The 22,607-nt window shown below is 40.8% G+C and overlaps 1 protein-coding gene across 1 annotated transcript in view; it reads right to left on the reverse strand.

Annotated features, from left to right (window-relative positions):
* The window catches only part of LOC105921467 (semaphorin-5B), a 32,367-nt gene extending 12,283 nt beyond the window's left edge, over window positions 1–20,084 (reverse strand). The window contains exons 1-9 of the mRNA XM_012857191.3: window positions 19,930–20,084; window positions 8,052–8,240; window positions 6,262–6,361; window positions 6,101–6,146; window positions 4,331–4,393; window positions 4,138–4,236; window positions 3,833–4,046; window positions 1,261–1,546; window positions 978–1,113 (exon numbers count right to left, since the gene is read on the reverse strand). Coding sequence (XP_012712645.2) covers window positions 978–1,113; window positions 1,261–1,546; window positions 3,833–4,046; window positions 4,138–4,236; window positions 4,331–4,393; window positions 6,101–6,146; window positions 6,262–6,361; window positions 8,052–8,196 — 1,089 coding nt within the window. The 5' untranslated portion in view covers window positions 8,197–8,240; window positions 19,930–20,084. The remainder of the gene's footprint in view (window positions 1–977; window positions 1,114–1,260; window positions 1,547–3,832; window positions 4,047–4,137; window positions 4,237–4,330; window positions 4,394–6,100; window positions 6,147–6,261; window positions 6,362–8,051; window positions 8,241–19,929) is intronic.
* Between the last annotated feature and the right edge of the window lie 2,523 nt (window positions 20,085–22,607).

The raw sequence follows: 22,607 nt of genomic DNA on the forward strand, positions 1-22,607 counted from the left end.
GGCCCCGATACCTGGCTGTGCAGTATTGGCCGGTACCGATACCATCTGTTTGAAATTGATGTGTGTGTGTGTATATATGAAGAACTGCATACTACGTAGATGTAAAATAATTGCTATCATGGCTGCTACCTTTGTAATGCAGGAAAAAGACTAATACAAAGTGAATCCAGTAGAACTACACTGCAAAAAGGGAACTAAAAGTAGGTAAAATCCTCTTGAAATTAGTGTATTTTCTTTGATTCGAGCTGGTATATCATTCTATCTGCCAATGGAATAAGATTTTTGTACTTAAAATAAAAACAATTAATCTCTATCATCTTATTTCAAGTGCAGGATATCTAATTATCCAATTTTAGGGATGGAAATTCTCATTCCATTGGCAAATAGTCTTATTTAGCTGCTCAAATCAAGGAAAAATATACTAATTTTAAGAAAATTTTACCTGCTTTTAGTTCCTTTTTTGCAGTGCAGTGAGTGTTGGGAGAGAGAAGGCTGACATACAAACAAACAATCAACTGACATACAAACATCAAAATGGTATCGGTGCCCTATTTGTTGGTACTCACCGATACCATTATTTTAGTGCTGGATCGGAGCCCCGACCAATACTGGTATCGGTGCAACACTAATAAAAATAACGTGAAAACACTTTCTCCCATCCATCCATTGTCTATAACCGCTTGTCCTTGCCAGATCTCGGGGTGATATTAACCTTTTTTGAGCTATACATGTAAATACAGAAATAAATCATGGATTCACAACAACTTGAAATAAAGATATTTCACCTTAAGAAGCAGTCCCAGCTTTTCTCAGCTAATTTGTTTACCAAAAAAAAACCCTGGTTTCATCCTGTTTACCTCAAGAAATACATTTTCTATCCATGATACATCCGATGTCTGAGCCGAGTGCACGTGTTGCTTTTCAGCTGTCATTTGGATTTGTTGTGGAATAGACTGTCCTTGCTGTGAGGAAAATACCTGGAAATTGGGAATAGGGTTTGGAGTAGAGAGCCAGGCAGTGCGGGGATTCTCCTGGTAGCGAAAGGGTCCATTGAAAGCCAAAGTGATGGAGCTTAGATTGAAGGCACAAATGGCAGAAGCTGATATACTGTTCCTATAGGAAGGAGGGAAGGGTTGATTATGGTCTGATCTGAGCAGTGTCGTAAGATAGAGAAGCTAGAGAGCCAAGATATGAGCTAACAGCTCACTGATTCAAAATAAAACATCTTTATTAACCGTGTTAAAAAGGAATAATCCTCACACATTTGTGGTAAAGATGCCATAAATGAGGTCTTGCTCTGGCAAGTGGAAGGTGCTCTGCAGCTCGTGGAAGTAAAAGGGGATTTCGCCTGATCGTGAGCAGTTCAGGCGGGCCTTCATGAAGGTGGTCCAGGTGTCCTCCAACAGAAACCGGCCCCCCATGTCGTTCTTACAGACCCGCGCCACCCGAGAGAACACCATCTTCCCGCAGTCGTTTTCCACCGCAGTCTCCCTCAGGAAGAAGTAGGCAAACAGGCCGATCTCATAGGCGGACACAAAATGAGGTTCTAATGAAAAAATCAGACAAAAAGGGTCAAAGATGTAAATAAACTTGAAGCTAAAGAACATGGAAAGCCATTTTTGGACAATAGTTAGGCACTTTCCACAGTGATCTAGCTGTTAAACACGCCACCTGGCATTTATTTACTGCTACTACACGATTTATAAACGTCAGCAGACATTTAGGAAGGACCACCAGGCGATAAACACCTGGTGGCATAAAATGTATAACTTTGAATCACTTTGTTTTATTTCAACATTGAGTTCATACCTCATTCTCATTGAGATTTCATTAATGATATACACTTTTAAGTATTTAATAAATTATTGATAGATCTATATATCAATGCGTCATCCATTCATCCATCCATCCATCCATCGTCTTCTGGTTGTCCAAAGATCAGGTCACGGGGGCAACAGAAAGTTCATTTCGGTGGTTTGTATCCAGAATCTTATTTGGGTCATTGTCCATATCTAATGACCATAGGGTGAGGGTCAGAACGAAGACAGAGCGGTACAGTGTTAGTTTTGCTTTTTGGCTCTGCTCTTTCTTCAGAGCAGCAACCAACTGAATATTTAAATAATAAAAATTACGCAGTGCGCAGTTTATTGATCTGAAAAAGGCTTTTGATGCAATTGACCATATGATATAGTTATAAACAATGGTAAGATATGGTGCGAGAAGGATCGCAAACAACTTAAGGGGGGCAGTCCACCTTTGAGAACCATGACGTCAGACTTAGAGGAGCTGACACTCCTCCCATCCGCTTCAAAATCAGCTGCAAACTGCTCCTGTCCACGGTGGAGGTCGTGGCCTGAAAAAGCCGGGACAACCACGTCCTCTGCAAAAAGCAGATGAGATACTGACCAAACCAGACTGGTGACAATGGACAGCCCTGATGTCTAACGCACACTAGAAACTGGCTTGACTTTGTGCCAAGAATGCAGACACAGCTCTTGCTTGGGTATAAAAGGGCTGGATAGCCCTTAAAAAGCTCTCAAAGCTCTCCCCACAAAATACCTCAACGGACACGGTCTTAGGCCTTCTCCACATTCAAAAAACACATGTAGGCCGAAGAACCCTACTCCCTTGACCCCCTCGGCAATTCAGCGAGGTGGGGGAGCTCACAAGTGAGTGACTGATCATCCAGCTTTCCTTCCTCCCTGCCAACTCAGCTCGAAGAAGCTAAAGAAAGCCCCCTCCACATGGGTCCACCACCTGCCGAGAGGAACATCAGGATCAGGTGTCATTCAATTTGGCTCACAGGTGAGGGCGAGAGCCTTGACGTGCTAATTCCTGACAGCATAATCTGACTTTAGGGATATTTACACACACATATTCTCGCCTTTCTATTTGTAGTAAAGACCATGTGTTTATTGCCATTGACTTCCATTGATTTTCAGTCATTTTCAACCCTTTTTATGCCCTAACCCTAAACCTAACCATTACCAGTGCACACCTGACTCCAACCTTAACCTAAACTCAATTCACACCTTAGTCCTGAACCTTATACCGTTAGCAAAGAACTGAGGACCAGCACTACAAACCACACAAATGGTCCTCACTCTCATACTCATACTTTATAAGGCATTTCTCAACTTGTACAGCTGCTAATCTTGTTATCAACTAACATAGAGGTCCCGGAGGATGATGTGGATGTGAAAAATTGAGAGTAAATTATTCTGGGCCTGATTAAATGAGATTTAAATGCCCAAAAAATAAATTTTGCCTATAAAACAGATGTTTATATACACAAACCTTCTTACTTTTGCTTTAAATAATGAAACAAACGCAATAGATTGTAACTACAAAATCTTGGTTACATCTGTAGCCAGTTTGGTGTCCACACAACAAGCAATTGAGAAGGTATACATGTTTAGATTGAAAAAAAAATCCAGATGGGCCCCTACTGTATTTAAAATTGAAAATGTGGGATGCTACTATATAATTGGTAGGAACTTTTGTAGCGGAGTCTCAGATGAAGATCTGGACATAATGATAAGTGTGTGTCGGTCTCAGTGAGTCAGCTACAAGCGCGTTATTGTTGCTAAAGAGTTCAAGGGGGCTCTCAGGCTTAAGGGGTTTATATATACATATATATATACTGTATATCTGTCTCTTTGTTAAATGGTGCAATGCTTCTCAGACACCAGCTGGCACTTATTAAAATGTTGTCTGGGCCTTATTAAACCTCAAGTGGCACCTTCGACATCATTTGTTCAAGGTAGAGCTTGGTGGAGTATTGGCTAAAACGTCTTTCCATATAGAGAAGTCTAAATGGTGCTCTGCTAACCGTTGAGCCATTTGGAGTTGTACTGGGCGGTCCGAAGAGGCGGCAGGTTGCCCAGACTCCTGTAGATGACCGGGTCACGTCCAGAGAAGTCGATCACTGTGGCAGCATACAATTCACCCCTCTGCGTCACCATGGCGGTGGAGTTATGGCGGGGGTCGTAGGGACAGCGGGCGACACCGTTCACTGTGTCCAAAACCTGGCTGATGTTGGAAATCTGTCAGAAAGGAAATACAGTCACATACTTTTTTTTTTGTTTCTATGTACAAACAAGACTTGATGTCAAAGAAAAAGTCACAAGTACCAACCCGCCTAGACATGCAGACAGGTGTAAAAGCGTTGGTCCCACATGTGAAGAGCGTTCTTCCACTAATCAGCAAAACCCGGATGTAGTTTTGACATTCATCCTGTAGAGAAACAACCTCGCGTCACTAAAGAGCAACAGTAATTTGTCTGTTTGCGTGAAGATCATACATTTGGGCCGATTTTGTAACATATTACCTCAGATTTTCCCTTGCTTTGACATGAGCGCTTTGTGTCTTCATCAGGAGCCCATTCAGTTGCCTGAGTACAAAAAAAATACTTTATTCGGAGTATTTATATTATGAATATTAGCAGCAATGTACAGGACAGGCCAGGTGATCCAGGCCATCGCATAGTGGATGGTAGCATGGGCCCCCATACCCAATGGCTGTATTCCTCAACAAAGCAGTCTTGGGTTCAATTCCTGACATTGAGACCTTTGCTGCATGTCTTTCCCCTTCTCCTTGACAATTCACTGTCTGATTCCTCTCAATATGGGCCACTCCTGCCGAAAGCTCCCACACTTTTGCAAATTTGTGTTGCCATTTTGACAGTTTACATTTGCTTCTCGAATTTTTTAGACATTTTGTGCTATATCTTAATACAGAAGCTCTTTGGGCAACTAGACAGGGGCCAAAGTTGGAGCAATTGCAGTGATGTCACAGAAGGAAGGGAATTTATCTCCACAAGCTAATTATTGTAGGCGCTGATATGGGTATTACAGAGTTTTGGCAGGCAGTTCGGGTTTGTGAAGAAAAATGTAAAATTTTCTATTGAAGAGTTTTAAAGAAGACTTACCAAAATGTGGATATTTTTAAGAAAGGATCTTTCTGAGCCCAAAAAGAACCTATATCTAAACTACAAATGCATTGATCAAAGGTTTATAGCCAAATTTATTAATGGTTTTGAAAAATGTTCTTTAAGTACTACAACAGCATGTTAAATTACTTTATTATAGCATTCCATTTTTTTGTATAGTTAATATCATTTATGAGAAGCAGACGTAAAAATTAATTGCAGATGCTGAGAAACATATTTTTGACAGACTAAACCATTAGAGTTTTCATTTGAAGTTCTCTTTAACATCTTATTTTACCGATTAGCACAATTACCAAGTTTAGCATCAATGACTTTGATCAACAGTCTCTATGTGTAAACCTTCACAGAATGTAGATCCTCAACTATGGTGCACTTTAGTTAGCCTTCCTGTTGTCTGCTGAAGTCTCACGTTTAAAAGCAGAAGCCTAAAAAAACAGCCAGACATGTCTCTGTAGAAAATAGGGCTGGACAATATATCGACATTTTAAAAATATCTAGATTTAGTAGTTGTTGTTTTGTTATCTTTTACAGCCATTTGTTATCTATAGTAGTTTGTTAAAAAATGTGCCTGTGAGACATTTGGGATAAAGCTTTGATTAAGAGAAGCCTTTTTTAATTACTTTATGAAAAGAAAAAAATATCAAGATAAATATCGTATATTGGCATTGAGCCTAAAAATATCTAGATATTATTTTTGGTCCATATCGCCCATCTCTAGTAGAAAACAACACTTAGAAAATAGCTTAGAGTCTGTCTTTGAGTGGCAGCTTCCACACTGAAGAGTGTTGTTAGCGTGACCGGGTGGCACCTAATGATTGTGTGCTTACCGACGGAAAAAAATTGTGACTTTTAAGTTTCTCACTGGTTAGGGCTGATAGTCAGGCGATTCAGGTCAAATCTGATGTTTCAGTGCATCTGCATCTGTTTTTGGGCCTAAACTTGATCAATTGAAAACTGCATATACAATTAACTGAAATCCAGAAATAACCTGTTCTTGCTTTCAGAGAGGAGTGACGGACTTTGATCAATGTATCCGAAAGGTCTTGAGTAAACCTTTCTGTCCATATACAAAGAGAGCATGGCCGAAATTGTATTGGGATTTTTACATTCAATACTAGAGTATTATCATAAATGAATAGACAGCCTTACCTGTATTAGGGAGATATTGCTTAAATTCAGTCGGAAGAGGATGTTTCTGTTAAGCAACAATTCTTCTGATTAGAGAACTTCACTAGCTTTATGTATAGTATATTCATTAGATATTTTAACAACGTGGTGTACGTATAATGACTCGTCTGGCTGTTGCTTACCTTGCGCCAACAATGAGCTGGTTTCTGCTCACGTCCATGGCTACCTGGGAGAAATCCTTCACCCCCGGATAGGAGAACTCAAACACCCACACCCTCAGAGCTGGAAGGTGAAAGCCGATAAGTGGGAAAGGGGAAATCAGAAGAAAGATTTAAGAGATCGGAAGTGCGAGAAACAGGAAAAAAAATGCTTTACTCTTTTTCTGTAAATCCTTTGCTTTCATTTCTCTGCAATGTCATCTGACCACTTGATCCGGGGTCAGACAAGTTCCCAAGCTCCCAAGACCTCCAAGCCTGACACATTTGGGCAAAAACTAAACATCTACAGTTGTGGCCAAAACGCCAACAGGGTGACCCCCACCTCTTCAACATCTGCAGGAACACATTTTCCAAAGACATCCTCTGGATATGACGTCAAGCACATGCACTCAGCTTCTTTGGTCCACCATGGCGAGGTCTGTTCTGAGTGGAACTTGTCCTGTTAAACTGCTGTAGGGTCTTGCTCTTGTACTCACTTCTGTGACATACTGGACATATGATTAACTATATTTTGGGGCTCAAACAGGCATCTATCAGTCTGAAAAGTCTTCCAGGCTGCGAGAAAACAATAGGAGAGAACCTTTCCAGGAGTGGCAAAATTAATCTCAGAGCTCATCCAGGAGTTCGCAAAATAATCCAGAACAACATCTAAAGAACTGCAATGTTCAGATGGCTCAGATAATGTTACAGTTTATGATTCAATAAGGATTTGACTTTTCTTACTGTTGTTTTCATATAAAAACACTGTGGAGTTATGTAAACATACTAACTTTTAAATAGTTAAATGTCCCAAAAACATAATTAATAACTGATAGGATTTTTTCAGGCTTAATTATTCTTAATGACTGACATGTTTAAGTGGAAAAAATATCAATATGAAAAATTTTCAAAGCAGTTTTTGGAAAATTAAAATTTCCTTAGATATATTTTGATGGATCTTTACATTTTCAAAATAAAAAAAAGTTTTGGAGGAAAGATTTGCGTTTTCTGCGGTTTGTGCTTTATTTGGTTAAAGTTTTCATCCTTCTGTGAGAATATATTTCATTTATTCAGACAGGATGAGAGCTGTGAAAAATAAAACATAAAACCATGATTTAGTAATTTTAACCCATTATATGAGCTTTTTGGGTTTAAAAAAATGTGTGTAGAGCAAAATCTGATCTAAAGGTGGTAGAAAAAGAAGGTGGAGAGAAAGTTATTTGGAAATATTCTGAAAACAGCAATCCAAATAAAATATTTATTATGTGTGAATAAATAAAGTACTGAAAGATTCTCCACTTTCATACCCAGTTTCACTTTATAAAGATAATTAAAAACCCCTCCTAATTATCTTTCATGAAACTCAACTCAGTGTCTGTGAAACTTCTTCTTGCAATTTCTAAGAACATGTTCTTCAGAGCTGTGAAGCGGCTCTGATAGAGTTTTCAGGAGAGCTGATCACATAAAGCTGCAGTGAACTTGGCTGCAGAGCAACTAAATGCGGAGTCCAAGCACACGCTCACATTCACAACACTAATCCTGCAGCTCAGACAGGAAAGTCATTTGTTTTCCGGACGCAGACTCGGTCTAATTCCTCGGACTTTGACCTCTCCCGTGCCAACACGCATGTGAGACATTCGGATTTAGCGATGCAACATGCATCTCGTATGCAATATTCAAAAAGGCCTTGCCGAAGAATAACTTGTTCAAGGCGGCGGCGCTCGATTCAGAGCTGAGTCTCATGGATTTTTAATCGCGTAAAGGAAGAGGCTTACCTTGGTAGGAGACAACTGGATGCTCCTTCCTGCTGCAGTCTGCAAGACTGACGTTCTGCGGCTGGGACAGAGACACAGACCAACCGATGACCAGCATGAGTCCACAAGGGGAGAGGGCCCATGCCCCCCACCCTGCCGTTACCATCGTTACAACCACATTCAGTCCCAATTTAGGTCCCCAAGAATCACCTGCCGAAGACAGAGATGTATAAGCAAGCGCCGAAACGAAGATACAACAGTTCAAGCTTATTAGAAATATGGAGACATAAAAAAAACATCTATCATAAAGTAGCTTACAGCTCCCCTTATTGTCTGCTCCGTTCTACATTTGTCTAAATGAGCCCCGAGTCCCCATGCTGCCTCTGTTTGTCTGCTCCGACAGCCCGGCCTCTCACTGTCAGCGGGGCTCAGTCATGGCCAATTCACCTCAAAAGGACCAGGACCGCCAATCTCTTTAAAGCCGGCTCTCAAACCGAGGGTGCCATCCGCAGAGCCCTTTCTCACCGAGGGGGCTCCTCTGAGAGATGGGCCTGGGCCCACAGCCAAACAGGGGGCGTGAACTCTCATCAAAATCCATTTATGTACATCAAATCTGCTCACAGACGATGAGCCGACGATGATTTAAGGGTCACAAGAGAGCCGGTGTGTATCAGTCACGCCTGTTGGGGCGGACAAACGGATTCAGAGGGTTTAAAGCGGCGGTAAACCAGCAAGATGGCGTATTTTATTCATGTTGATGTTTGCTTCTGTGCATCTGGAAGAATAGCTTAGCAAGCAACAGCGCCAAGGATGTTTATTCCAAAAAAAAATCTTAAAGAAGAAATGATCCAAGACTTTTTCCACTTATGAGACGCTCTTGAAACTCCACTTTTAAGATGTTCATTTGTCAAAAATATTAAAAAAGTTATATTGGTCTATCACACCCACAAAACATTGAAGTTTGTGATTAAAAGATGACAAAATGTGAAAAAGTTTGCCAGTCAGCATTAATAGTTGGGTTATGTGCCGTGTTACTGAACCAGCAGGATGCTGTTTATTTTACAAACTTCATGCTAACTGATGCAGCTTGCTGCAAACTATTGTTTCAACAGCTGGATTCAAAGAATGCACTGCAAAGACGGGTCTAAAAACAAGTAAAATGTTCTTAAGGTTAATCTAATTATCCTTTATTTGAGCCAGTAAATAAGATTATCTGCCAATGGAATGAGTATTTTTACCCCTAAAATAAGAAAATTAGTCATCCTGCACTTGAAATAAGATGATGGAGATGAATTATTCCTATTTTAAGTGGAAAAATCTTATTTTATTGGCAAATCATCTTATTTATCTACTCAAATCAAGGACAAATACACTCATTTAAAGAAAATTTACTTATTTTTAGTTCTATTTTTTCAGTGTGACTTCATACATTTTTCACTACTAGAAACATTTCCAAACTCCAATTATTATTTCACAGCTGACTGACAGCTCGGTGCAAAAGGCGTGGAGGGAGGGGCATTTGTATCTCTATATCTGCCGTATCACCAAAAGGACTTTTTAAAACTGGGCCACACCTTTTATTTGTGGTGATGCTTGTGATATGCAAGCATCTCAATTGACAGTAAGTTCCCTGCTGCCTGCAGACAGGGCATAAGTTTGAGGCTTTCACTTCTATTGACAACTGAGGTGCTGCGGCTTGGACAATGCTCCATTTTTCAAACCGTTGAGAAAGTAAGTAAAGCATGCAACATGCTGTCAGTTTTCATCTTTAGCTTTCTACCGGCCAAGAAAATGAAAGCAAAGAAGATCTGTCTGTCTGTTACTCGCTGTGAGAACTGGCTGTGTGTGGAGGCAGAGGTTTTTGAACCTGCTGGTTCTTACATTGGTGCTCAATGAAGCGAGGGGAACGCAGCTTCCACCGCTGGCCTCCACTTTTGTAATGTGGCTTTTCAAATCACACACAGGGCACAGCCCAGCCACTGGGAGGCCCAACGTCCTGGGATTTGGTAACAATGAGGGTGTCGGTCAGATTCTTCAGGGCTGCAGGGGAATGTACGCATACAGACAATCAGTCTGTATCTGATAACGGTAATAAAAAAAAATGGCATCAAAACAGAGTCTAAACAAGCTCTCATTTTCAGATGTCATTTATCTAACGTCATTGTCATAAGGACAGTCTATAAACGGGGTGAAAATCTCCGACTTTTCCAGACTCAGCTCTAGAGTTCTTTGTCCTTGCTGTTGGTTTTAGGAAATACAACCACAAGGGTTTCTAATTTGGAGTCTGGAAAACCAGAAGGTAGGATTGGAGTAAGGTAGGAATGAAGACATAAGGAAGTAATGGTATGAGGAAGGGAAGAAATGGAAGAAGGAGGAATGACACGGGTAGTTAGGAACTTTCATTAGCAAAGGACACAATGAAGGATGGATCGAACAAAAGACTTGTGGAAGTAAATGGTACAAAGCAGGTAGGACTCAAGGAAGGCTGATAAGGAATGAAGGACCCAAGCATTTGGGTAGTTTTTCATGTTAATAATTCATGTTCATATATGTTCTTTGTAAATTTCTCCACTTTTTTATTCATGAATATCCAAAATGTTTCCTATTATATATTTATCCTCAATAAAGTGACATTAGGTAGAACCGCCTTGGACCCGTTGGGCCCCTGAAACCAATTAATTTCCTTTTGTGAGAATTACAAAGTTTATCTTATCTAAACATAATTGTATGGTTGTAAAAGAAGCGTATTTCCTCATTTCCTCCACCATTTAGGTGGTGGATCAGCCAATCAGCTCTCTCTGTTTCCACCATCTTCCTCTTGGGCTCGCTAAATGTCCTCCTCACTACTCTTTACATTTGTTACTTTAGGACCTCTCTGAAGACGTAAGAGGCTTTGTGAATAACTTTTATCTTACCGAGGTAAAATTCTAAGAAATATCTTAGAATTCGGGATATTCTAAGGTTTGTCCTAAAATGACGTCACTAGGAGCTACTTTTAGTCTTAGGATTCTCTGTGAATTCGGGCACAGATCTCTAGTAAATTAAAAACAACGGATTGATTGATATCATTGGTCATAATTACAAAACAAAGTGAAGTTTGCAAAAGAAAACAATGTACGTCCCAGCACGGCTGAGGTGTTCAGACTGTCTATTCTGTATATTTGGAGCCAAAACAGATTTTGATGCCAACCCTAAATCAGCCCCGAGCTATTTTGGATTGAGTATGAAGCCACAGTCAAGGTGAAATAGGAAGTAAAGGGGGAAACATTCAGGCTTAGCACTGTTTCCCAAAGCCACCGCTCCATCAGAAGACTTATTTATGGTGGTGCCCGTGTAGGAAAAACACCACAAAGCCATAACGGCTTGTGCGGAGATTACAAATACAGAGTCTTCAATTCATGTGACCTGTTTTGTGTATACATTTGGAGGGGGGGCGGGGGATCCCACAGGACCTCAAAGTAAAACATGTGACCTCCATGTTGGAGAAACCATGCCAAGGTCTTAACTCAGGAGCCAGCTGCTGTACGGTGCAGTAAATAAAACCAGCAAAAGACAGCTCTGTATACTTGCTGTTTTACTCACAGGACTAATCTCACTTCCTACATGCCTGGATTTCCACTTGGAGAGTCGAAAACTCAGTCCCACAGAGGAAAACCCAGATTAAGCAGATGCAGCCGTCATGTTAGCACTTACTGCTTTGAGAAAATTAAGACTCATTAGTCTAAAATCGACAGGCATACAACAGGCTAATTATAGAACGTTACACAGAGAACATCATTGATAGGATCTTGAAATGAAAACTGTTGACCAAAACAAATGTGGACCTCAGATCATTAGGCAGAGGCCTGTTGTTCATCATCTGCTCTGACGTTCACAGATTCCTTCACCAGAAACGGCTCTGCTTGCTTCCCCTTTAAACCCAATGCCTATATAGGGACAATCCCTTTGTTCTTTTACCTCGCTCTAACATTTGTTACTGTCACATGATTTGGAGAAGTTCTTTAAATATTCATCTCTCTTTGGAAAAAAGATTCAGCCCTTTACATCAACTATAGAGCTCTGGTTGTTTTTGTCCCAATGGTCTTTTCTTTGGTGTTCTCTCAGCACGAGCCCTCTGGGATTTTATCTGTAAAAGTTGCTTTGTAAATAAAGTTTAATTACTTTCTTGGACCAGTAACATCCCTGAGGGATGTTTGCAAGGGTTCAGTTTGAGGAATCTCTTAAGTAACAATCATGTAGCCTTTTAACCAGATTTAGCATGCAAATTAATTTTAAGTTTAATTAATAGTCAACTTAATTTACAAAACAACATTCATTTGCGTAAAAGAATGCATCGATCTGTGAGGATGCGCATGTGTGCAATGTAAACCTGGAGTTGCAGAGCAATAAAACAACACACGGCTTCTCCAGAGTCTGATAAATCACAAAGATGTTCACATTTCCAGACCTTAAGGCTTCAAAAGGACCTCCACTTTTGAAGTTTACTTAATAAGTCTTCCAGCTGTGGAAATACCTGAAAATACTGGCAACCACCTTATGTTTGTTGCCTGCTCTGTCGCATCATATTGATTGCCTTAAAAATATGGCTTATTTAACAGTTTCCCATCCAGAAAACCAAAGTGTGAAGCATTTGTAATGCTGCTACCGTATAACCTATATTTTTTTAGTCATATTTGGCTTGGTGGTATGGGCGCTGGTAGGCCAAATATATGCATATACCAACCATAGCTCTCAAACGTGAGTATTTCAGAGTCCGAGTACCAGCTATCCATGTTTTTCTGCTTATCACGGACCTATCACAGAACAATGCCTTTTGCCAAGAAACCCCAGACGTCTTCCTCACATAAGTTTTGAAGGTTATTCAGGGAAGAATTCAAGGCATCCTCAAACCATCAGCAAGATATACCTTCAGTAAGTCCTAATTTTGTCCTGTAGTCCTCTCCTGGTAAAATATGTCTGAAAAGGTCACTAAGAAGACGTTCATAAGGCTTCTTGAGAGGTTTCCCAAACTACTCAGATTTGCTTGTTTCAACTAAAACGAGAAAACCCACTCTAAGCTTTTCCGGATTGGATGATTGGTAAGATGGTTGGCACTAAAACTCTTTCCCAACCACATTATGGCCTGAAAGGTTCCAGTCTCTGCTAGAGGTTCCCGCTTAACAAGTCCGACAAGGACAATATCATCTGCAAAAAAAATAGGCAGGGAAATCCAAAGCCTCCAAAACTGGAGATCTTCCACCCATTGGCGAGTGGCTATGCCCGGGAATTCTGACACAATCAGAAGATGTGACACAGAGCATCCATTGAACCATACAGCACTTAACGGAAACACGTCTAGGTCATTACCGGCCGGAGACCAAACTTTTACCCTGTTGGTACAGGTATAAGTAGGGCTTTAGGGGTACAGTGATTGGCTGAGACCCTATACTCTTTTGGTAACTGGCACCAGGCAGCCCAGTACCTTATCAAGGACCCTGATCACCCAGATCACATAATGTCTTAGCAACTCCCACAAGAGATAAAGATGAGAGACACAGTTATAGGACTCAAATCAACAACATACACAAAAACTAGATGGACAAAGTCTGAGTCCAAAAACCAGATAGTAACTGGAATCATTTAAAACCTTTAAATAAGGGTTTATTTAGAACATTTCAGAAGATGACATTGGAAAGATATTGTGTATAATACCAATCCATACGAGATGGGGGGAGAACACGTTTTGCACCCACTTTTACAATTTTCTACAATTTCTTCATATACCGTAACGGAAATTTGGGTATGTCACTCCAATAAATACCGTCTACCAGCACGAGGTGACTTAGTGTTTGTTTGGGTTTTTCTTTTTTTGGGGGGGGGGGGGGGGGGGGTGGTCATTTTTTTTTGGTAACTCATGCGTATGCTGCGAAATAAAATTTCTACTCGATGCAAGTATATAGGAATAAATGGTTTATGAGTACCAGTGGGGAGGAATAAAGTGGCAATGCGTCTGTAAGAAATGACTGTTTGACTTCATCCGGTTCCACTATTGTGTTTTAGAGCCTGTCTCGTTTACTCATGAGAACTTCCTATTCAAGCACTCTTGGCTTTGTCTTCAGAAGAAACTGTAGCGGAGAACATTTCACTCTTCTCAGAAGTTAAAAAGGATGGCCCTCCCATGGTGTGTCTCACTTGGATACCTTCAACTCATTGCCTGATTATGAATGAGTTGATTCCAAGGAGGGGAGAGCAAAGCGTGGATGAACCTCTTTTGTGGCTGGTTGACAAGCTTCAATACATCAAACAAGCACCTACTGATGCAGAAACAGTGCTGTTCCTCTTCCTCTTTTTTTTCCCCCTCAGAGTGAATTAGACCGCTTCCCTCATTTCTTGCTGGGCTGCCATTAAAGATAATCATATACGTCGCATGCTGACCACAAAAGATGGAGCAATTTTCGGACGGACAATCAGAGTCCCGAAAACGAGCCTGTGGGAGACACTGGGAGAACATGTTCAGCGTGCTTCGATCAGATCTAAATGCTTTTCAGTGAGAAGATGTATGACAGGGAAATTAATTGCAAGTAATTATTTGTTCGTTCAGAGGCCCTGTAATTTGTTCCCTGCAAGCATCGAAAATAAAAGCTGGGGGTGCAGCATCTGACCCTCGTATATCAGCCTCTTGTTGAAACCACCCGAGCACTTGGACTCAGTCCAGATATCTTGAAAGGCAACAGTGAATCAAGCCACTCCTCCTTACAACCAGAAAACCTGGGATTCCAGCTCCAGAGTCCTCCTTGATCTGAAAAAAGACTCACAAAAAAAAAAACTAAATGCAGATTCCTCCTATTCTGTTTCATTTTGCAGCTCCGGCGTAAAAGCAAGCAATCGTTCAGCCTTCAGTGATATTTAACACCAGCGAAGTCAGTCTGTGGAGATTTTCTACTTAGACCGAATGGATATTAAGAGGGCACCCAAAGCCTCTCCATCAAAATATTCAGAGAGGACCATTTCCGAGGCAGTGTTCTCAGCTCCTTCCTAGCGGGGTGAATGGCCTCTCTGTGCAACCTGCCAACTTTCTGCCAATGGCTGCTCTCTTTTACAAGTGAATAGACTGAGTTTAGCCACAGTTAAAAAGAAACACTAACGTGCCATGGCTGCCCCAACAATGGATGCTCGGGTGGTGTGCCAAACCTAATGATGGCGGTTTGGCCATCGTGAGAGGAGGTAGAGAGGAGGAATCCTAAAGAGGCGCACAGCTGCACAGATCATCTCATCTCTCCTCCTGTTGTCCTCTTATCAGTGAACTCGATTTCTTGGACTTTTTTTGGAATAAACTGTCCAGCCAGGATGGTTAAAGAAGTGTTTCAAATATTTGTGGTGAATACATCCTGGTGGAAATTTGCAATGATGAACTGTGCACATTAGGAAAAATCTAACTGGTCTCAACCTGAAGTCAGAAGTTTTAACTTTGCATCACTGTGGAGGAATTTAGATGCACTCTCTGTTGCAGAATTAAGCTAAACACTTCCTTTATTTTTAGTGTGACAACATCAGACCTATAGATTAGATAGAATTTGCATTTTTTATTGCTGTTTGTCAACAAAATTTACATTTATAATTATTATGGCTATTTCTGAGTTTTAAAAGCACACCAACAGTCAATTTTGCAGAATCCTTTGACAATCATTTTTCATCATTTAAAGTATTTTATTTATTTATTTCAACTCCTGGATCAACCCATGTGTAGCTGTCCCTTTCCCTTTCTTCTTCCTTGACAGAGCTATATCTGCCATTACCTTTGTGTTTTGGTTGACACATGGCTGTCTCTAACAAGTCTGGTTCTTCATTATGTTTTTTTCCCCCCACTAAAAGGGAGTCTTTCCTCTCCACTGTTGCCACATGCTTGCTCAGGATAAGGGATTGCTGCAAAGTCAGTAGCTATGTTTTACATGCAGAAAATTCATGATCGGATTAAAATGTATCTAGAATAAATAGTCGGACTGTACCGTTTATATGGGCACACAATCAATTCATCTGATCATAATGTGCGTATATATGCATCTGGCTTTATTCAGAATAGAACCCCTCTGACATGTGCGGTTATTTCCCCTAAAAAAACACAGAAGAAGAAGTACTTCTGTCTTTGCTAAACAACAGTAAACAAAACAGTATTATACGAGTTTGTTTGTCTCACGAGCACACAGGCTTGCCCAGGCTTGCACTTTTTCCAACAGAAAGGTTTATCGGGAGCTCCGACAGTTTTGCTTCCCGACTTATTTCGGCCACTCACCAACACGGAAATACGTCACGTTTACGTCGGGCACACATGCGCACTCGGGTCATTTTGCCACATTAAGAACAACTTGACAAGTGTTTATATGCACGTTGATCGTATTATCAATCGGCATAAACCACTCACTCATTTCGATTGAGCTTAATCCGATCTTTATATTCTTGGCTTGTTTACGTGATGCATTTTTATTCCAATCGGCCCTTTATTCCTGTTACTTTTGTCAATGTAAACGTAGCTAGTGACTCAAAGCAATCAGCAGGGTTTTATTTAGATAACTTACAAGTTGGAATGTAAATGATGAACTGAACTGGACTGCAAAGCTAAATCATTTGGATTGAACTGGACTTTGTTACTGTATCTCAATCTTATAAATTGATTGAATTGAATTAGACTAATCTGCTATATAATTGGACATGCAATGGTCCTGTTTATCTTGCATAGAGCCATGACATGTCTTTCTTTTATTGGGGACATATGAATAAACAAAGATGAATTAATGTTGACCAAGTGGGAGAATCTAGACATAAATTATCAATAGAGACACATTTTCTGTATTCTTTAAAAGAAAATAACCATTTTATAATCAGGATACACACATGCAACAGCATCAACAACTAGAGCAACACAAATGTTTCCTGTCTAGTTTGTAACACCTACTCCGTCACATGCCAGCTGCCATCATGAGACAAAGATCAGGGACCGACAGCATTCAGAATCACCACAAAAAAGACCAAATAATCTATTTGAAGCAACCCGACATGAGTGATGTTTAGGTCACATGATGAGACAATGACAACTGAGCAAACGCCATCCATTCAGGAGGAGCATGAGAAAGCAAACGGGTGTAGGGCTGCTTCCCCAGTCAAGAATAAAGAGTCCAGTTTAGTCCACACTCACATAAGTTTTGTTTTTAAACATGCAAGTCACTGAAGTACTGAACATGCCTGTGTTTTTCTATGTAAATCTATTTTTGACAGAAAGTTCACACCACATGTTGGTAATATAATATTTCACATGTGTAAAGAAATCAGTGCATAATTTCCGCTGCATGTAATGAAGTTGATTGACTGAACACTCTTACTCAAACTAAATTCCCCTTAAACTTATAAAACTTGTGTTGGTAGCTCTGATTTTCGGATGTTTCTATAGTTTTTAAATATATCCAAGTCAGATGACTGGCTGGGCTCGTTCTAGCAGCTTTCTTTTATTTTCTCTGTCAGTCTGCCCCAGGGCAGCTGTAGCTACTTACATAGCTCACCACCGTCAGGGTGTGAATGAGTGAATGACTAAACTGTAGTGTGAAGCGCTTTGGAGGTCGTCAAGACTAGTTAAAGCGCTATACAAGTACAAGCCATTTAACATTTACCATTCTCAAAAAAAAAAAAATAATAATAATAATAATCTGAGAGTTTTTTTGTGTCCCGCAGAAAAATCCATCCTTATTATTCTTATAGAATTGTCTCCGTTCTTCTTTGATGCAGTTGTATAAACCTTGCCAGTACCTTTTGCTAAAAATTAGCCCCACACATTGATGTTCCAGCCTAAAACCTCACTGCTGGTATGGGTTGTTTTTTTTTGGAGTGGTGTGCAGTGCTATTTGACCTCTTATGACTAGACTAGATTTTCCAACTGTTGTCTCGACCAGTCCAGATTACCCACTGCAAACATTAAATAAGCTTCAACATGCTTTTTTCTTTCACCAGTGGAGTCTTACGCAGTGAGCGTTCATATAGGTCACTCCCGTCAAGTGCTTAACATACTGGTTTTTTTTAGAGAGCTGTGCCTTGTAATCCCAGATCTCTCTGAACTCACCCATCACCACCCCAATGAGTGTTTGCAGCCAATGCCATCTGTGTGCTTTGGAACAATATGGTTGTAAAGATCTTCAAGAGACCTCTGTGCTTTATCCATCAGGACATGCTTCGTGTACGATACCTTGGTATTGAGAGACCTTTTTATAGACCAGAAGTTAAGAATAGACTAGCTGCTAATAAATGGCATTGATGGGGGGCAGGATTGCTCTTTAAATCCTGACAGACTTAATTTGTTCAGTACTTATTCCCTGTGTGATTCCACTCTACATCACATAATTTAAGGACTAATTAGTGCCGATCTCTTTGTATGTGCAAAAAACGTAAGTTGGTACTGATATGTTGCGTAACCAACCTAATTAAAAACAGATTTGCCAAGAAAACACTGACTACCATTTTTTTTACCGACAAGAGATCTTATATTTAGCATGATTATTCTGGCTAGTGGAAAATATATTCACATAGACGGAGTTAAACATTTCAAAAGATTTTGTTAGGTTAAAATCTGGTGCATCTTGCACAGCAGATGCACCAGAAAGATGTTGAAATAAAGCTAAATTAAGCCAGATTTGCCCCCCAGTTTCTACTTTAATTAACTGTTTTGTTTCAACTGCTGGTGTGTTGAGAAATAGCTAATTGTCTACTGTTTATCACCAATCCAAGAAAATGGTTGAGAATCATTTTAATTTGCATTAATGGCAGCTTTAATTTCTATAACCGGTGTTTGATTTACAAAAAGAAATGTACTTCATCCCTTACAGATTTCTTCGATTATTGCTTTTTTGTCATTCTTAAATCTTTTACATCTTCAAATAAACCAAGGTAATCTAAGAAATTACAAGATCCGATTTCCAAATTCTGATTAAATTTTATTAACAGAAGAAAGGCTATCCAAAACAACCTGGCACCACGTGGAAAGGATTCATCCCTTCAACCTAATAACTGGTTGTTTGACCCTTCAGCCACATTGGAGGGTGTTCAAGCATGAACACCTTGTTTAAAGTCACTCCACAGCATCTTAATCTGGTTGGAGTCCTTACTTTGACTGGGCCACTTTATTTTTCTATTTATATGAGCCGTCTGGAGTTGGACTTGTTGCTCACGGATCCATCAGTTACAGCGATTCATCCAGACAGTTATATGTCAGGGTCTTTGTTTCTCCTCTGTTGTTGAATATCTTTAGATTAGAGCTTGATTTGTTGCTGTTGGAGATCTTTCTGCCTACTTCGTGTTGTCAGACAACTTCAAAGTGACTGACGTCTTTTGTCTGGTCGCTTATCATGCCTGGGTGTGGCGAGTGAAATTGATTAATTATTATTATTTCATGATTTCTCAAGGGAGGAAATTAGTTTTGTCACATAGCGGGCCTCATTGGTTTGAAAAGCTTTTACTGAATTATTAAATTAAATCGTAATTTAAAAAAAAACAGCTTTTTGCTTTTCCTTGGTTCAGTTCTGTAAATTCAGTTCTGTCAGCATGGTTCCAGACTTGAGCGCAACTTCGTAGTAAAGCTGAGACATCGTCTCGTTAACCAGACGGATGCTGCTGAGCTGAGCTGCCTCACCGCTCGTACGACTTTGGCTCAGACGGAGCAACAGAAACATCCACCACGCGTCACCTGGCGCCTTAACAACCGCGTATCCCTGCTGAACGTAGTGCACGGAGCGTTTTGTGCACAAAAAGTCGGAGAATTACACACAAAGACAAGAAAACACGGCACAAAAGAATGAGCCGCTGGCCTGAAACAGCCAGCTTCTCACGTGCTCACACACTGCACATTTTATAATAGCAAAAAATTAATTAAAAATTCACTTACTTGCTCATCGTTACCTCCAGAGTCTGCAGACAAAAAACGAGCGGCGCATATCCCGGCGCCTCACATGGCGGGAGAGAAAGGGCGAGGTATGAAAACCACGAGGGGAAACTTGGTACACATCGACACACACACAGCCGCACGCTGACCGGAGAGGGAGCGGGGAGGTGGAGGGAGGTAACAGGGTGTGTGTGTGTGTGTGAGTGTGGGTGTGTGTGTGGGTGTGTGTGTGAGTGTGGGTGTGTGTGTGGGTGTGTGTGTGTGTGTGTGTGTGTGTGTGGGTGCGATGAGGGGGCGATTGGAGAGGGAGGGCTGGGCATTTCTGTTTGTGCTCAGCAAACTGTAAAGTCCCTCCAAAAAAACTGACCAACCAGGTATAGACTCAGCTCAAGATGCTGTGGGGAAAAAAAATTGAAGCAAATGTAGATCCATGCTGTCCAGTTTCTCTCCGTGCCCTCGTGGTTTAAAGAATGGGTGAAGAACACTGACTATGTCTGATTCCTTGAGCTCATCTTCGATGATGAATCGAGAGAAGTGCGCTCACTGCAGCCGCTTCCTCCTCCTGGTGGAAGGCGTCTGCTTCAGCCCTTTGTTTGCAGAACATAAAAACATTTGTCAGGGCAAATTATTTTGTTGTAAATGGCACATTTTGTTTCCTAGATGCTGTGTTCCTGTTTACTTTTAAAGCGCACACGGAGATCTTATCTTTTAACTCTTGTCTTTCACCGCATCACTTCAAAACGTCCTCGTCGGATTTCCCGGGTGAGTCAGGTAGGGCATCCGTTGGAAAAACTCTACCAGGACCGTGTGCAAGTAAAAATTCAAGGAAAACATTAACTTTCAGAGTTTTATTGTTATTTTTTTCGACATAACTCCTTAGCTTTAAAAGGCTGCCATTGCTGACTGCTGGTTAACCTCAAAGACAATCTCCAGAACACTTCTACCAGTTTCTACTTAAGGAACCCAGTTCCGCCTAATTACTGCCTGAAAACAGTCACCTCTTTGACATAATGGGCTTATTTTTTTGGAGCATTTTCACAAATTTCCAAAAACCAAAACCAAGCTATAGGTGTCCAGAAGATAAATTAAGATTAAAAATGTTAGCAGTCCAAGGCGTGTGAATACTTTTGCATGCCTCTGCATCTTAGAGTTGCATCCTCGTTGTTGCCACATTTTTCAACCTGTCTGCGTCAACAAGCAGGAAATATGACACGCGATGAGACGGCGGTCAGGCCCGGCTGCAGAATTGGCTGTCAATCTGATAAGGGGGGCAGCGGTGACCTACCGTTCAGAAAATAATGACAGCAATAAATCATGTGGCAGGCTCATTTGGCCCGACGTGTGCCCAGCAGAGCATGAGAGACAAATAACACTTCCAGGCCTCATCCTCTGCGTTCACAGGCTGGGACATCCATCTCTCCTATTCTCAGTCCCCCCCCCCCCCCCCCCCCCCCACCGCCCACCACCCCAACATGTGAGGATGAATGGCCCGTTCCTGCGCAAACTTCGCGATGACCTCCTCTGGCTGTGTTTTTACAGCGGACCTGTCAACACAGAGGCTGAAAGATTACACGGTCGGAGCTGAGCTGAAGTCAAACGTCGACCAAAGTTTCACAGAGGGCGATGGACTTAAAATATGCCAGCAATCACAGTGGGAGGAGAATAAAATATGTATCAGAAGAGATGTCAGCAAATTAAAAAAAAGCATGGTGTTAATCTAACACTTTGTCGAAGCATTAGGTCCTTCATTTAAACTGAATCTGATTAACAGGGTGCTCGTGGAATTTTGAAACACTGTTTTCCAGACCTTGAAAAGTCTTGAATTTTGTGTGAAAGTCTTAATAAAGTATGGGAAAAAAATGTATGGTAGAATTTTACAGCATGCTCAAAGGCATTGTGAAATGAGAAATAAGAAGGTAGGCTATAAAACTATAATTTTACTAACTGGTCACGTACTGTATTAGCCTAATGGAATCAAACACTTGTTTGATGTGAAATTCATGTACTTGTGATTTTTCATGTTTTGAAAACGTTTTCATCAGTAAAAGCATAATTTACTGTGAATAATGCATTTGTTCATTGAATACTAGTCTATAAAAATTAAAATTTCTAATAAACAGTTTGTACAATCTCAACCAATGAAGTAGGCAGTAGGCACACAAGTATACAAGTACATAAAGTTAAGGTCTTGGAGAAAAAAATATCAGTTTTAAAAAAGTCTGGAAAAAGTCTGGAATTTTAATTTGGAAAAAGAGCAAGCACCCTGGATTAACCGAGAGCAGAGTTTAGATGTCCTCGTTGGTTTTTCCACATTTGGATCCTATAGCTACATCTGAAGTTTGTTTAATTATTGCTCTCACTGTAAATAAGGACCCATTTAGTGGAGAAGCTGTGTTTTTTTTTGGTCGTCGTTTCCTGACTTTTAAGAAGCAACACGCTTTTTCTTTACTTGAAATGTTCCAGTTGTTTTCCTGTTTCGGCGAGCAAGCAAGGCGAAGTCCATCCATTGCCTACACCCGCTAATCTGTGTTTAGCCGCAGCGCTCATACGGCAAGAAGCGGGGCACACCTCGATCAGCTGGCCTTCCATCACAGGACAACATGGAGGAACACAGGACAAACAACCGTGCACACACACACGCCGAAGGACAGAGGAAGAGGGAGTACCAGAGGAGAACCCAC

This window comes from Fundulus heteroclitus, chromosome 24 (assembly GCF_011125445.2).
Source record: "Fundulus heteroclitus isolate FHET01 chromosome 24, MU-UCD_Fhet_4.1, whole genome shotgun sequence".
Taxonomy (NCBI): domain Eukaryota; kingdom Metazoa; phylum Chordata; class Actinopteri; order Cyprinodontiformes; family Fundulidae; genus Fundulus; species Fundulus heteroclitus.